Raw genomic sequence first — 13071 nt, 5'->3', positions numbered from 1 at the left:
GATGGACTTGCTTTGATGAGAATGAGAAAAAGTAGTACGGTACTAGGGAGTTAATTGGAGAGTTGAGGATAGAGACGAGGAGATGAATGGCGATAGGCTTGTGGCTCAGAACATGGACAACATAAAGTATGTCCTAAGATTATAGAACAATCTGTGTTTAACAGATTTCGCATTCCATATGCGAGGCATTGGGGAGGCACAGCTATCAGGCGCAGTGGCCAGTAATTCTCAAGTATTGGTTCTACTGAGTTTGACCGTTTTATACAAGAAATGAACACATAAATATCTCAGATTTGAATTTGTGCGAGTCTCTCATGAACGGTTACAAGATACGACAAGAACACTATAGCCTAGTGAGAATGGTCATGTCCATGAATATGCTCATCAGACCGTCGGCTCAGGTCCCGCTTCCCAACCCAGTCCGTCCCATTAGCCCTCAGTAACTCCGTAACCTGTCCCATATCAACGCCAAGAACCTTCTCAATGTACTTTGGCAACTCGGTATTATCCCAGTTACCAGCCATGTCACCCTTGATGGTCCGTCCATTCTCGCCAGCACCGTAGCCGTACAGCGTGATATCGGAAGCGGTATGACCACCCGTAGACCAGTGCACACCCGCACGACTAGCCAATAAACTCCCCAGCTCCGAGCTCAGCGAGCCAGCGGCGAGGAGGGTATTCACCTCAGCATCTGTAGCATCAGCAAGCCCATACTCGGGCAAAATCTCACCCACCAGAAAGGCCTTCTTATCAGACCCAGTGTACGCGTCCCAAACATCCATCAAAAACTCAGTCGAGGCGTTGACCTTGACGAGGGGAAGCGGGTTGAAGCCGTTGAGCGTCAGACCGCCACACTCGTGATCGGCGGCCGACATGAGCAGGGTGTCTGGGTGTTCGTCGATCCACGCGCGGACGAAGCCCATGACCTCGTTGTAGTGGATTGTGTCGAAGAGGTGGGCGGCCGGGTCGTTGGCGTGGCCTGCGTGGTCGATGCGCGAGGCTTCGATCATGAGGAAGTAACCCTCTTCTCTGCAGTGGGTGTCGCGGTGGAGGGAGTTGAGGGCCGTTTCGACCATTTCTAGGAGGGAGGGTTCTTGTGAGGGTTGGCGGGAGCGGTCGATCTCGTACATCATTTGACCTGGCAGTTTGTTATCATCTATGTTGTCTTCATTGTGAGAATAGAAGTGTTGAAGTACCATCATTAAAGAGACCAATGTAAGGAAGGCGAATGTCGCCGAGACCCTTGTCGAGGGCGTCAAAGGCCGACCGATTCTGCATCACATGGTAACCGTTCTCCTGAGCGAAGCCAAAGAGATCAATCTCATCCTTCCGGCAGGAGGTCAAGTCGGACGCGGGCTTGAAGTAGCACCGGCCGCCTCCGAGGAGAATATCGGCGACGGGGCCGAGTGGATGCCCGTAGCCGATCTCATGCTCCGCGATCTTAGCATACGAGTTGCGATCGGCAACGTGGGCCGCGTAGCCTGGCTGCCTGTCAGTGGCGTACATTGAATATGGGGTTACATATGACAAGGCTATTTTGGCGGTCGGCTACTTACACGCGGGAGTAGCGTGGTTGATGGTGCTGGTGACGACCAGACCCGTCTTCATGCCCGCGAGTCTGGCGGCCTCGAGGATGGAACCGACGGGTTCGCCAGCGGGGTTGACGCCGATGGCTGATGTGTGTGTCAGAGCAGGGCTGTCGAATTCTCACGAGAGGCGCGCACCGTTATTGTAAGACTTCACCCCGCAAGCAAAGGCGGTTCCAGAGGCGGCGGAGTCCGTGATGAGATTATCGCTGGAGAGAGTGCGAACGTTGCCGAGGACCTTCCAAGATTATGAGTCTGAATAACATAAGTGTTGAAGTATTTCTTAACGCACCATCTTATCAGCCGCAAGCTGGAAGCTCACAGGTGCTTTGGGATTCTGGCCATTTTGCAGCAATGAGACATAGTCCCTCGCCATTGTCTGAGAAGCGGGACCGTATCCATCCGGAACAATGTAGATGAAGTTCTTGACATTGGGGAGTGACAGGACAGACTGCACCAAGGCGGCGAAGACCACGGCTGAGGAGCGCATCTTGGAAGGCACTTCTGCGATGGATAGAGATCTTTGGGAAGGTCGTCAAGGTTGCAGCCATCGGTTTTACTCTTATAAGTATCCGTCTTCCGTTTTCTTGGCCGCGCGTTGTAGTATCTCATGTCGTGTTTTATGCCGCCTGCAGCCGTCGCTGCGGCGTACACATTTGGCATGAAGGATCACATTCAATAGTGTCTCGCTAACTCTAGCATCGGGATCGCAATTTCTCGCTGCCAATATTAAAAGGACATTTAAAGAATCTGGAAACATGAGAGATGTTTCACTGGCTTGAAGCGTATCTGGATGATTAACACGAATGGTTCCGTCACCTGGCGCACATTTTTTGCAGCGTTCCTGGGGGCCAAGACGCTTTAGTGCCCGGGGTACGGCTTGGCGGTTGGAATGTGATCTCCGCTTGTCCCAATAGATGCTTCGGGATGCGCAACGTGCTGCCCGTGGCAAAAGTAGGGAAGCATATTCCAACGACTGCGAAGTTCAAAGCCCCGGTCTTTGCCTTGGCTTTGGAGACGAGAGGGGAAGGTGGCACGACATTGGCAGCCCACGTGCTTTGGATAATCATACTTCGATAAGACTTTGAGCAGCTGCAATTACCATCTGCTTGGATGATGGAATGAAGAACATATTCCTTCCGCTTCACTACGAAAAACCTTGGAGTAAAGCTATGAGACAAGGCAGGTTGAGGGAGACGGTGGAAATGAGACATATGCACTATTGTAAGCAGAGCCTCTTGTGAAACGTATATCAGCCCGACTTTGCCAAGCCACAGTAGCTGTTGAATGAAATTTTTTTTGATAGCCAGGATAAGATGTAGGGCACCATTCCCTACATGTGACGAGTATCCTCAATAATCACGAGGGAGACGACGGCGCGGTTGGCTATTATGCTCAGAACAAGAGCTCAGTCGCCAGGGTAGTGACGACAGACGATAGCCTCACGATGACGCGGAGTGTCAAGATGCAACGTTCAGAAGGGACTCTGGCTGTGACTGGACCTCATGTGGTGTCAGTCTAGGACTCAGGACTGTGATGGCATGAGACTCGGCCGAAACAAGCCACAAGGCAGGAGGTGTTTGTGGCTGATCTGCTGAAGTGTCAAGAAGGTTGACAGCATGACGTCAGAACTGAAGAGAGTCTTCGAAGTATGTTCATGAGAAGGCTTGGAGGACTAACGAAGTGTGAGAAGCAGCTAACTTATGAATGAAATCGAGTGAGTGACTTGCAGTGAGGAGAGTGGGTGAGATGAGAGGTAGACGTTTTATTAGACTGAGGCGACGAGTGAAGCTTGGGCCAGGCGTGCACCGTTAAGTCTCCACAGTGCTCCAGGTGGTGTAAGCGCCGCCCCAATGATTGGCTGCTATCGCACGGGAAGAGTACAGGGATCCCCCAAACTGCCAATAATAGCTTCCCGCGCGTCTGCAGTCGACCTCTCCAGAAACAAAGACGCAGACACAAAACCACAAGACACCAAGAACCAAGAAACCCCTTCTCATTTCAAAATTAGTCTATAGTGGCCGGTTTCTCTCACCAGAGACCTCGTATAGACGTTGTTTTTCTTGGTGTGAGGCGCTTAACCATACCATTTCTGCCCGTCCACCTACCGCTACTGCTACGGTGCGTGGGTGCTACGGTCTACCCAGTCTCGCGGCAATGGGCACCTCGACCCCGGCAACCTTGCGAGGGACTCCATGAACTAAGGTCTAGGTAATCGGTCTTCTGCTTGGCCACAAATCTAACATCCGATCACTCCCCGGCTAGCGAAGTGGGAAAGAAATGCAAGGCATTGGACGACGTCGTCCCCAAGCTACTGGGCCCTCATCTAAGCTGGGGCTCCATTTTCCAACTTTGGCCAGCCCCAGCAGACTAAAAGCGTTTCGAATGCCTTCACAGCCCGGCGTGTTGAATGGGCCACGACAAGGTTGAGAGTTCTAGATCCTTGGACCACTTCTTGTTCTTGTCTTGCCATCAGGTCCAGTCATACAAGATGGAGCCTGCATCCTCGCGTGCTTCGTGTCTGACGAGTTGTCGAGCACACACCGTCCGTCATACCATCGTTTTTTTTCTCTGCCTGTCCGCAGTGGGTTTCGAGTCATATTGACTTCCTTCTCTCCCTTGCTCCCCTTTCACTCTCTCTTCTCTTCCGTCTTTTCTCGTGTTTTGTTTCTGCGTTCCTTTCTCCACGTTGCCATTCCTTGTTCTTTGTTGCCTTTTCCTACTCTGTTCCCAGTCTTCTGTTAATCGCAGTCTTTGTGTGTCTAGACGCCAGATCTGTACCCGCTTTCTTTCAACTATCTTTGGGTTTGCCTGCGAGCGAGGCAATTCGGTATTGAGACCGAATTCTTATTCATAATATTCTTCATATCCGGTGGAGAAAGAGCAAGTCCGAGTCGATATCCCTACACAACAGGATCGTCACTGCAGAACACCACAATGCTCCCTAGTCTACGTATAGCAGATGTCGTGCTGCTCCTCCTGATCACTCAGACCACGCAGGCCGGCCCATTAAGACGTGGTGAGAGGTAAGTAAACCTCATACCGAGACCCAATTTACTTACACTTACACATGTCGCAGTTTCCGGAGGGAGTGGAACACAACGTACACTCAAAGCATTGCTGCTTCATCAGATAGTCTTTCACCCTCATCGTACGGCCCCGCTACCACTCTTGTCTCTCAGAAGCATCACTTACACCAACTTAGAGAATTAAGCAGCTCTGTTGCCCCGCCGGTAACACAGCAAGACCAAGATGGGACCACACCGACCCCAATCTTCGTCACCCTCGACGGCTCGTCAACGAGATCCCCGGCCGCAACGACACAGCCCGTGGACCAGAGTCCTTCTACATCACCGGCCGAGTCTACCGTACAGACCCAGACGATACCGACTACCACGTCGGCAGTCTTTCTGCCTCCCATGGACAGCACGATCTCCTTGCCGCCCCAACTTACTTCCGGCTTCAAGAACGTGTCGTCCGTAGTACCTGGAAACACAGCCTCAGCTTCAGCTATTGTTTCCCAGAGCCTGACAGTCACTCCCCATCTCGGAGTATCTCCTAGTGCCTCCTCTTCCGCTTCACCGGGTACACCGCTGCAGTCATCCCTCTCTTTTTCGTTCCCCATTCCTGGAGGGGAGACCTCGGCAGCAGAGTCTACAACCATAGCCGTAGCAACTCGCTCGTCTCTCGCTTCCACAACAGCCACCGCAGCATCAACAACTGTTCCAAACCCCCAACCTTCACCAAATACCCCTTCCTCCCTCCCCACAACACCAGCCTCCTCCTCAACCCCTTCATCAACACTCCAACCCCAAGTCACAGGAACACCAAACAACCAAGTCCCCACAATCCGCACCTCCACCCCAGCCGCGACAGCAACCATCTCCCCGGCTGTGGCAGCCAACAATCTCGCCTCCGCAAAGACATTCAACACCCTCTTCGCCTCTCTGACGGAGCAATCCGCCTGCACGGCCGGCCAAATCGCCTGCGTCAAAGGCAATGTCGGCATCTGTGGAGCCAACGGGGCGTTCGCGATACAGAGCTGCGGGTCCGGGACCTCGTGCTTCGCGTTGCCGATGACGACGACGGAGGGAGTTATTGTCGGGTGTTACGATCCCCAGGTTGCGAGCCAGGTCCTGGGCACGCCGGTTTCTGCGTCTGCGTCTGTGCCTGGTTCGGTGGCTACGACTACGACTGCGGTACCAGCGCCGCCGCCGGCCTCTTCTGACCTCGGGTATGAGAGCACTGTCACGATCACGCCTACCGTCATCGCAACGTACACCATTTCGGTGACCGCACCGGGTGCTCCTGGAACGACGACGTCCGCAGCTCAAGCCCCAGGCTTCACGACAACCGTGTTTGTCACCCAGACCATGGCCCCAGCTCCTGCGCCCTCATCGACAGCAGCAGAAGGACAAGACCCATCCACAACCTCGACTTCCATCCGCAAAACGCGCACCTCAACAGTGGAAGAAGAGACCTCAAAGACTGCCCACTCCAGCACAGCCAAATCTACTCCCGTCGAGTCATCAACAGCAGAAGGCACCACGACGAAAACAGCGAGCTCAACAACAACCAAAGCAAGCACCCCCGTAACATTAACGGGGACGTTCACCGACACCCTCATCGTGAACCCCATCCCGACGGACGCGCCCTCCGCCGCCGCAGACGTGCCGAGCCCAATCACGACGCCGAAACCCCTTTCCATGCCGGCCATTGGTGCTCAGCAGGGTGTGTCCGTCTTGACGGTGTTTGTGACTGTTACTGAGAAAGAGAAGGAGACTGTCACCGTCACTGTGACTAGGACTTGAAGCGGAGGGACGTCGGGAGGAGCTAGGAGTCAATACATTTGTGCCATTAAATTTACATACCTAATCTTGGGCAGAGGAACATAGCGTTGTTTCTGTTTCGTTTTCAAGCACTTTGATAATTCACAAAATAGAACGAATACTTCATCGTATTCAGTGTCTCTGTTGATCGATCACTAATTGATCATCCTGTGAAGCTCAAAATCGCATCCCCTTCGCTATGCGCTTTTGTCTATCTCTCCAGTGGTTCCAAAGTGTTGATTCCTTCTCATCCAGGATTCAAGGCAAAATGTCCGAAAACTTTGCGCTCTGTCGCCCAAAGATGCAAATGTATCGCAAACCACCTACTCCAATACCGGTCCAAAATCACTATGTCTAGTCAATCTCAATGATCTCAATGTCCGAGGTCACCAACAACGTCGTCGCTTCGGCCTGGACTTCATCCTCCACCTTGACTGTGCTTCTGCTACCACTTGATGTCTGTGTCCGGCTCGACTTCGTCATCTTCGACGTGAGTCGCTCAACCAGAAGTGTGCTTCCTAGAGGACGCTTCGCAGGGACGGCGCGACTCAACGATGACGCTGGTGATGCAGAATCGGAGATGCTCGTGCGCGATTCTGCCAGAGGCGGCGTGTCCATCATCTGCACATCATCGGAGACGTCCTGTGCGATGTGGACTTTTGGTGCGACTTCATCTCCATCAATCAGAGACCCCAACCATGCCTGGCGAAAGGACAGACCCAAGGCTAACGACGCCCCCCTAGCCACACTGTTCCCAACGACTTTCCATTGGTCTTTCGGTGCCCCAAGGAGGACTTCGTGGTCTCGGAAGCCTTGCGCACGCCGGGCTTCCATGATCGTCAAAACGCGATCCTGTTCCCAATGCATGATGAATCCGACGCGGGCATCCGTAGGTGCGGGAGTAGTCGTAATCGTAGGCATGACCTTGCCTGGTAAAGCTCGTCCCCAAGAGTTAGATATAAGCTCATTGACCCTCTCACCTTTCTCCGGGAAGAGGCTCCTCTCGGCCACGGTCATGACTCCCTTTCCTTTGTTCCAAGTCTTGCGGAAATTCATTCCGTATGGGTGCATTGGGATAACACCCATCTGTGTGCGTAATCTTTTAGTGACACCGACGGCGACTCTGTGGTCCGGAAAGCTGATACAGCAGTCTGCCTTTCCATCCATGATGTCAGGCAAATCAGCCGTCGCCTCTCGTGCACTGACAAACTTGAACGGGGTGGGCATTGCCAGTCGGTCGACCATTGACTTCCCGTTGGGAATCCATCCCAATCCTCGACTGCGGATCTTAGCCGTATAATGGGAGTGAGAGTGGAGAGGCATCTCGGGAAGAGCCAGACCAGGCGCAGCAAAGCATAAGAAAACTCGACTGCGGCTTTGTGGTGATCCATAATTCCAGGCATCTAACAAGAAGACCTCAGCCTGGTATCCGAGCCCGACGAGGGCGCAAATCAACTGGCTGAACACATCCTCGCCTCGGCGCCCCTTCGGCTGGAGGATCTCCATGACGTTCTCAAGCAGGCCATAGCGAGGTCGGTACGTGTCAACGAATGAAGCAAATGCTGCCACTAATGACTGGTTTTTGCGTTGCTCAGGAGTGGCCTTGTCAATGGTCAAGCGTGAGAAGCCAGGGCATGGACTCCCACCCGAAATGAAGTCAACCATTCCGATCTCAGGTACCCTTTCACTAAATTTCCCTTGCAGGGCAAGTCGTTGGAGGTCGTCAATCGATCCAGCGAAAGGATGTACGACATTAGTAGCATTGGCCATGTAAGTATGGATGGCCTTAATGTTGATGTCGTTGGCCCAGTTCATCTCTATCGCCCCGCCTTCTTCAAGACCGCGACCGAAATTTCCACCTCCACAGAAGAGATCGAAGCCACGAAGCTTGTAGAACTGCTTTCTGGGATCGAATCCCTGCCTGAGCGGTATGGGAGCATCCTCAATGGAAATCATAACACCATCCCGCCATCGCTGCGTTATGAAGAATGCATTACCCACCCCGTTACGATCATATGGTGGTGGTATCTTTTCGTCGGGGCGGAAGACTCGGACGAGACATCTTCCGTGGATTTTTTCCTGTCCAAGAGTAAACTCTTCGTCAGTGTAGACAATTTCGTTGGGTGAAACATTCATGTCGGGCTGCAGGCGATGTCTGCGCTCCAGGCGGCGAAACGTTACTTCGCCTTCGGCGTCGGGGAGAGCTACCAACTCGCAGGGCTCGACTGTAGCGTCGTTACCTGGCTCTAGGCTCACCAACAGAGTGTCTCCTGCTAGATAAGGAAATCCTGGTCTTGCTTGGCGGTGAGGGCATCGCAGGTGTTGCTCTCTGAATGTGATCCATTTTCTCTCTTCGTGGAGGTACGTCTGGCGACAAAAGAACTCTGCGTCGGTTCCAGACGAGCCTCCCCAGTCTACTTTGTGGACGGCCAATACCTCATCCTCCTTGATCTTTCCGACGGCAGCGTCGCCGCAGGTACAGTGGTCGGAAAGGAAAAGTTCGTTATTCCACGGATATCTCATAGTGCCGCAGAGTGTATGTGTCGGCGTGTAGATCCAAATGACATCGAAGCTCTTCTGCCGTGAATTGTGGTTATCGTGAACTTTTTGGACAAGCCCAAACCAGCAGTCGACGTCACTGAAGCCAAAAGCGGCTTCTCGAACCCAATAGTCTTCATTGTCGTCTCTATGCGTGGAAATCACATCTCCGACTCGTACTTCCTGTCCGGTCTTCTCGACTATGTCCTTGGCTGCTGTGTGAACTCTTGTAGCCCCCTCCAAGCCCAGGCCTCGAATGACGCCCCTTCGGAGCTTTCCCACCCTTGCGCTCGGACTAGTTGCCTCCATCATCGGTCCACAGGGTAGATGATGGAAGAGGTCGTTAACGTAAGGGGTTACTACTGTTCTGGGTATGTCAGCGGGCTGGCGCGTTTTGGGAGGCTTTGGTGTTGGCGAAGGTGAAGTTTGTGGCGTGTCAGCGTCGCTTCCACCGGTCTTGAGCATCTTCTCCTGGCTATCGGTGAATGCAGTGAAGTCGCGAATCTCTCTCCAGAGATAGATAGTTGTAGCTCGGTGTCCAAGGACTCCGTAGGCTTCCTTATAGATGAATTGGACATTTGGTACAATTGCTGTGCAGAAGTCCTCTCCGGAGTATTGCCTCCGCCATTTGAAGAAAGCATTCGAGTGACCATGCGTATCTGCAAGCCATCGTGAGAAGTCGGATCGAAAGTCCCGGAATGTGACACGACGGCTTTGGTCTATAGCAGCGGAGAGATAGTCCACCACGTGCTTAGCCAGATCTGCAACCCAAGTAAACCCGGCATAGTAGCGTCGGTACTCGGGAGCTGGGCTTCCAAGACGATAATACACATCTGGACCTTCTCCTTTGGCGATGGCAACGTTGTAGTTGGAGCGTATCCAGATTTCAGAGCCGACTGTGGCCTCGGATACTCCGTAGTTGCCGATAGGCAATTCGTTGAATGGAATTTGCCGAACAAAGAATTGCCTCTCTCCCACAGACAAGACACCGTCGACGTACATCTGAGTGCAAGCGGTCTGAATACTCAGATGTTGCAGGGGACGCATCTCGCAGGGATACCGTTTCTCCTTGTAAAGCTTCATGTTGCCACCCGGTACCGTAGCGTCAATGTACACGGCGAAGTCATCGATCTCGAACTCAATGAAGTTTTGATCTCCATTGTCGCTGTTCTGCTGTATCTCTTGGAGCAAAGACCGAACCGCTACCCATTCTCGTTCGCTAGGTCGCTGCTCTTCGCCTTGGTAAAGACTCGCCGGCCTGGTAAGAGTGCTGGAAGGAATATCGACTGATATGTTCCGCCGAGGTGTGCTAGTTATCGCAGGTAGAATAGTGCCTATTTTTTTGCCATCTTCGTCATACACCGGCTGCTCCTGTAACGGGGCTTCTGGTACCGCGTCGACCAGCATCGGCGATCCAGGGATAGGTGGTGAGGACAATTCATCATCGACGAAGGGTGGCGGTGCTAATGCTCCCAGACCTTGAAAAGGCACGCGATCCTCAAAGTCAGGTATTTCGTTGTTGTCGTAAGCATTGAAGAAAGGGTCCACAAGTAGATCCAAGTCATCCTCCCAATTGTGAGGGAGACCGCCATCAAAATCCCCCATTTCCTCTTCCTCTTCCTCTTCCTCTTGAGGAAGCGTTAGTGAGATGAGCCAACATGATATTGAAAGACAAAGAAAACATACCAATAAGCGGAGGAGGCATGGTCGATGTAGGTACGGCCCGAGTGTCGCACACGCATCAAATCCCTGCCTGGCGGGTGCTTTGTTTGCCGAACAACAGGGTAAGGCTTGAGGCTCAGCTGTATGTTGCAATCGGAATTGATTGAGGCCTTGCGGGAAGGAGTGGTCAAAGTGAGGTCGGTGAAGTACCTAGTCGCGTGTCTAAGCGAAGGAGGCGCGGTCGTGAATTGTGATGTCTTTTCTGAAAGGTAATGATCAAGTATTGGGCACCTCGGTGAAGTAGGAAAAGGGTCCAGCGAAGAATCTCTAATTGACCGATTTGAGTGAGTGAGAGACAGGTGTGAAGGTGGGTTGGTATAGTATGGATTTAGGCGATGGCAAGGTAGGGTGGGTACGCTGGCAGAAGGCAAACCACGACGAGCAGGCGAGGTATCTTTTGCGAGGTCTTTCCTTCCTCAGAAGAAAGTACTAGACGGCGTAGATACCTAAGGTAGGTAGGAAATGTTCAATAATGAGAAGAGAGTACTAAGTATCTCAGTCTCTCCAAAGGAGTACCGAAGAGGGCAAGAAATTGGAAGAGCTCATCTACATTAGGATTTGAGCTTACCTAGCATCCAGAACGATTGTTTACATTCAGCCATTCTACAACAGCTGTCAGCGAATCTAATCGGGTAAGCGCGATCCACAATTAGTACCATGCCGCTGCCCGTTCCTGCAGCGGCAAGCGCAGGGTTTTCCGGAACCTCGAAAGTCACTTGCACAATACCGTGGTATACTACCTGTGTATTGAGCGTACTAAGTTCGGGCACTGCTTAAGGCGACCGCGCCTTGAATGAAACATTGTAGCATGAGGTAATATATATTGCCTTTTTTGTTGGTATAAGAAACATGCAGAAGTACTTCAGGGTTTTATCCCATGAGGTGTTCTTTGGTGATACCAACTTGTCCCAAGTACCTTAGCAACGAATTGAAGAAATGTCACGCCCTGCGCCTTGCATGGATTGATTTTCAGCATAAGCCGAGGCAAGCCAATTGTGTTTCCACTTCTAAACAGTAATAAACGAGCATATCTTGGCAGCTTCTTCAATTATTGAGTTGGGTATCTTTTGAAAGTTCAACAGCAGCTCCTAGTTTATAGACAAAAACCTAGGGCTCCACTTTACCATCCTCCTTTTCTTCTCTGTACTCGAGCACAATTCTCCTGACTTCAAAGACGACTTCGACAGCAATGAGGATAATGATGATCCACTCCAGTCTCGTACTATGCTGCTCGCTCGACATCTCCCGCAGGACACTCGCAATTTCTTGAGCATAGTCCATCTTCTGGTTCAACGTCCGGATTCGTACGTTGACGTCCAGCGCACGGCCAACCTGCTCATAGTAGCCTTCCAGACCCAGTTCGGATCGGCTGTCCCAGAAGATGTCTGGAAGAGAGTCAGTGAGTTCTGAATAGTGGTTGAGCCTCGCGCGAAGGCTCAACAGCTCGCCCGTCTTTTGCAAAATGAACTTCCTGCCCAACGGCAAGCCAGAACCCTTTGATAGCACAGAGGGAATCTTTCTGGTGCTCTCAAAGTAAGCCGTCAGCGCAGTTTCCAGCACTGCAAGTTTTGTACTTCGGGCCAATCCGGAAGAGAATGCAATCTTGGCGAGGGTCGTGTCCAGCCTGTCGCCGTCTCGCTCTTCGAGCTTTGTGCCTAGGACTACGATATCACCCTTCATACTGCTCGTCTCCTTGCTCGGATCGGACACGTACTCCAGGTCCTCCACCTCCCGAAGAGCCGGCTTCAGCGGCGTTTCTGCCGCATTCAGCAACTGCTTCGTGACAACGTCTGGGGGCAGGGCCCAAGTGACAATTGTTCCCGAGGGAAAAACGAAAATATCACCGCCATTGACACCTCGTGCGTGGACAACCTCGCTCGCCTCGAATCCGCTCTGGTATGGATCAATATCAAACCCATGGGCCCGCAGAATGTCCAGAACTGCTCCCATATTAAAAGCTTCGGCAACACACACAGCGTTTATCAGTGTAGGCGCAGACACATCCGTCGTCTCTGCTGGCACCTCTCCTGGTTCTCGTTGCGCCGGTCGCTGGGCAATAATCGCTACGCGCCGTAGGGAGTTCTTTGCGCCGGCGGAGCGCACCGCCTTACGCTTCGGTGCTGTGAGCTGAGATGATTCGTCATCTTCTTGCCTTGGTGGCCTCGCGGTCGGCTCGCCAGTGCTCTGGGAAAGGTAAACGTTCGAGGTGAAGAAGGTCCGCTTTCGAGGCATGCTCGCTGGTGTTGTGACATGGAAGTATCGCTGCGGGCAGGGCGTGGAGCGAGCGGTGTGCAGCCCGCGGCTGAGCAAGGATGCTATTGTGAAATGGGAAGGCCGCATTTTGAGCTTCGAGGCACCATTGAGCAATTCTAAGACACAAAGACAAGGAGAGAAAA

General features: G+C 52.5%; 4 protein-coding genes across 4 annotated transcripts; 1 reads left to right on the top strand and 3 right to left on the bottom strand.

Annotated features, from left to right (window-relative positions):
- Positions 1-350: 350 nt before the first annotated feature.
- On the bottom strand, positions 351-2076 carry CTAM01_04787 (alkaline phosphatase; the record flags this gene model as incomplete). Its single annotated transcript, XM_060520817.1, has 5 exons — positions 351-1138; positions 1197-1481; positions 1557-1673; positions 1725-1824; positions 1879-2076. 5 exons carry the CDS (start codon positions 2074-2076, stop codon positions 351-353), a joined length of 1488 nt encoding a protein of 495 aa, XP_060384771.1.
- A 2447-nt stretch (positions 2077-4523) lies between these two features.
- On the top strand, positions 4524-6397 carry CTAM01_04786 (uncharacterized protein; the record flags this gene model as incomplete). Its single annotated transcript, XM_060520816.1, has 2 exons — positions 4524-4612; positions 4666-6397. 2 exons carry the CDS (start codon positions 4524-4526, stop codon positions 6395-6397), a joined length of 1821 nt encoding a protein of 606 aa, XP_060384770.1.
- A 372-nt stretch (positions 6398-6769) lies between these two features.
- Positions 6770-10658, bottom strand: CTAM01_04785 (cytosine-specific methyltransferase; the record flags this gene model as incomplete). The annotated part of the gene is made up of 2 exons (XM_060520815.1): positions 6770-10581; positions 10640-10658. 2 exons carry the CDS (start codon positions 10656-10658, stop codon positions 6770-6772), a joined length of 3831 nt encoding a protein of 1276 aa, XP_060384769.1.
- A 1124-nt stretch (positions 10659-11782) lies between these two features.
- Positions 11783-13015, bottom strand: CTAM01_04784 (uncharacterized protein; the record flags this gene model as incomplete). The annotated part of the gene is made up of 1 exon (XM_060520814.1): positions 11783-13015. The coding sequence occupies one exon, from the start codon at positions 13013-13015 to the stop codon at positions 11783-11785; it is 1233 nt and encodes a 410-aa protein (XP_060384768.1).
- Between the last annotated feature and the right edge of the window lie 56 nt (positions 13016-13071).

The sequence above is a fragment of the Colletotrichum tamarilloi genome (assembly GCF_030869305.1).
Source record: "Colletotrichum tamarilloi strain Tom-12 chromosome Unknown Scaffold_11.1, whole genome shotgun sequence".
NCBI lineage: Eukaryota > Fungi > Ascomycota > Sordariomycetes > Glomerellales > Glomerellaceae > Colletotrichum > Colletotrichum tamarilloi.
This window is presented reverse-complemented; position numbering and strand designations above follow the sequence as displayed.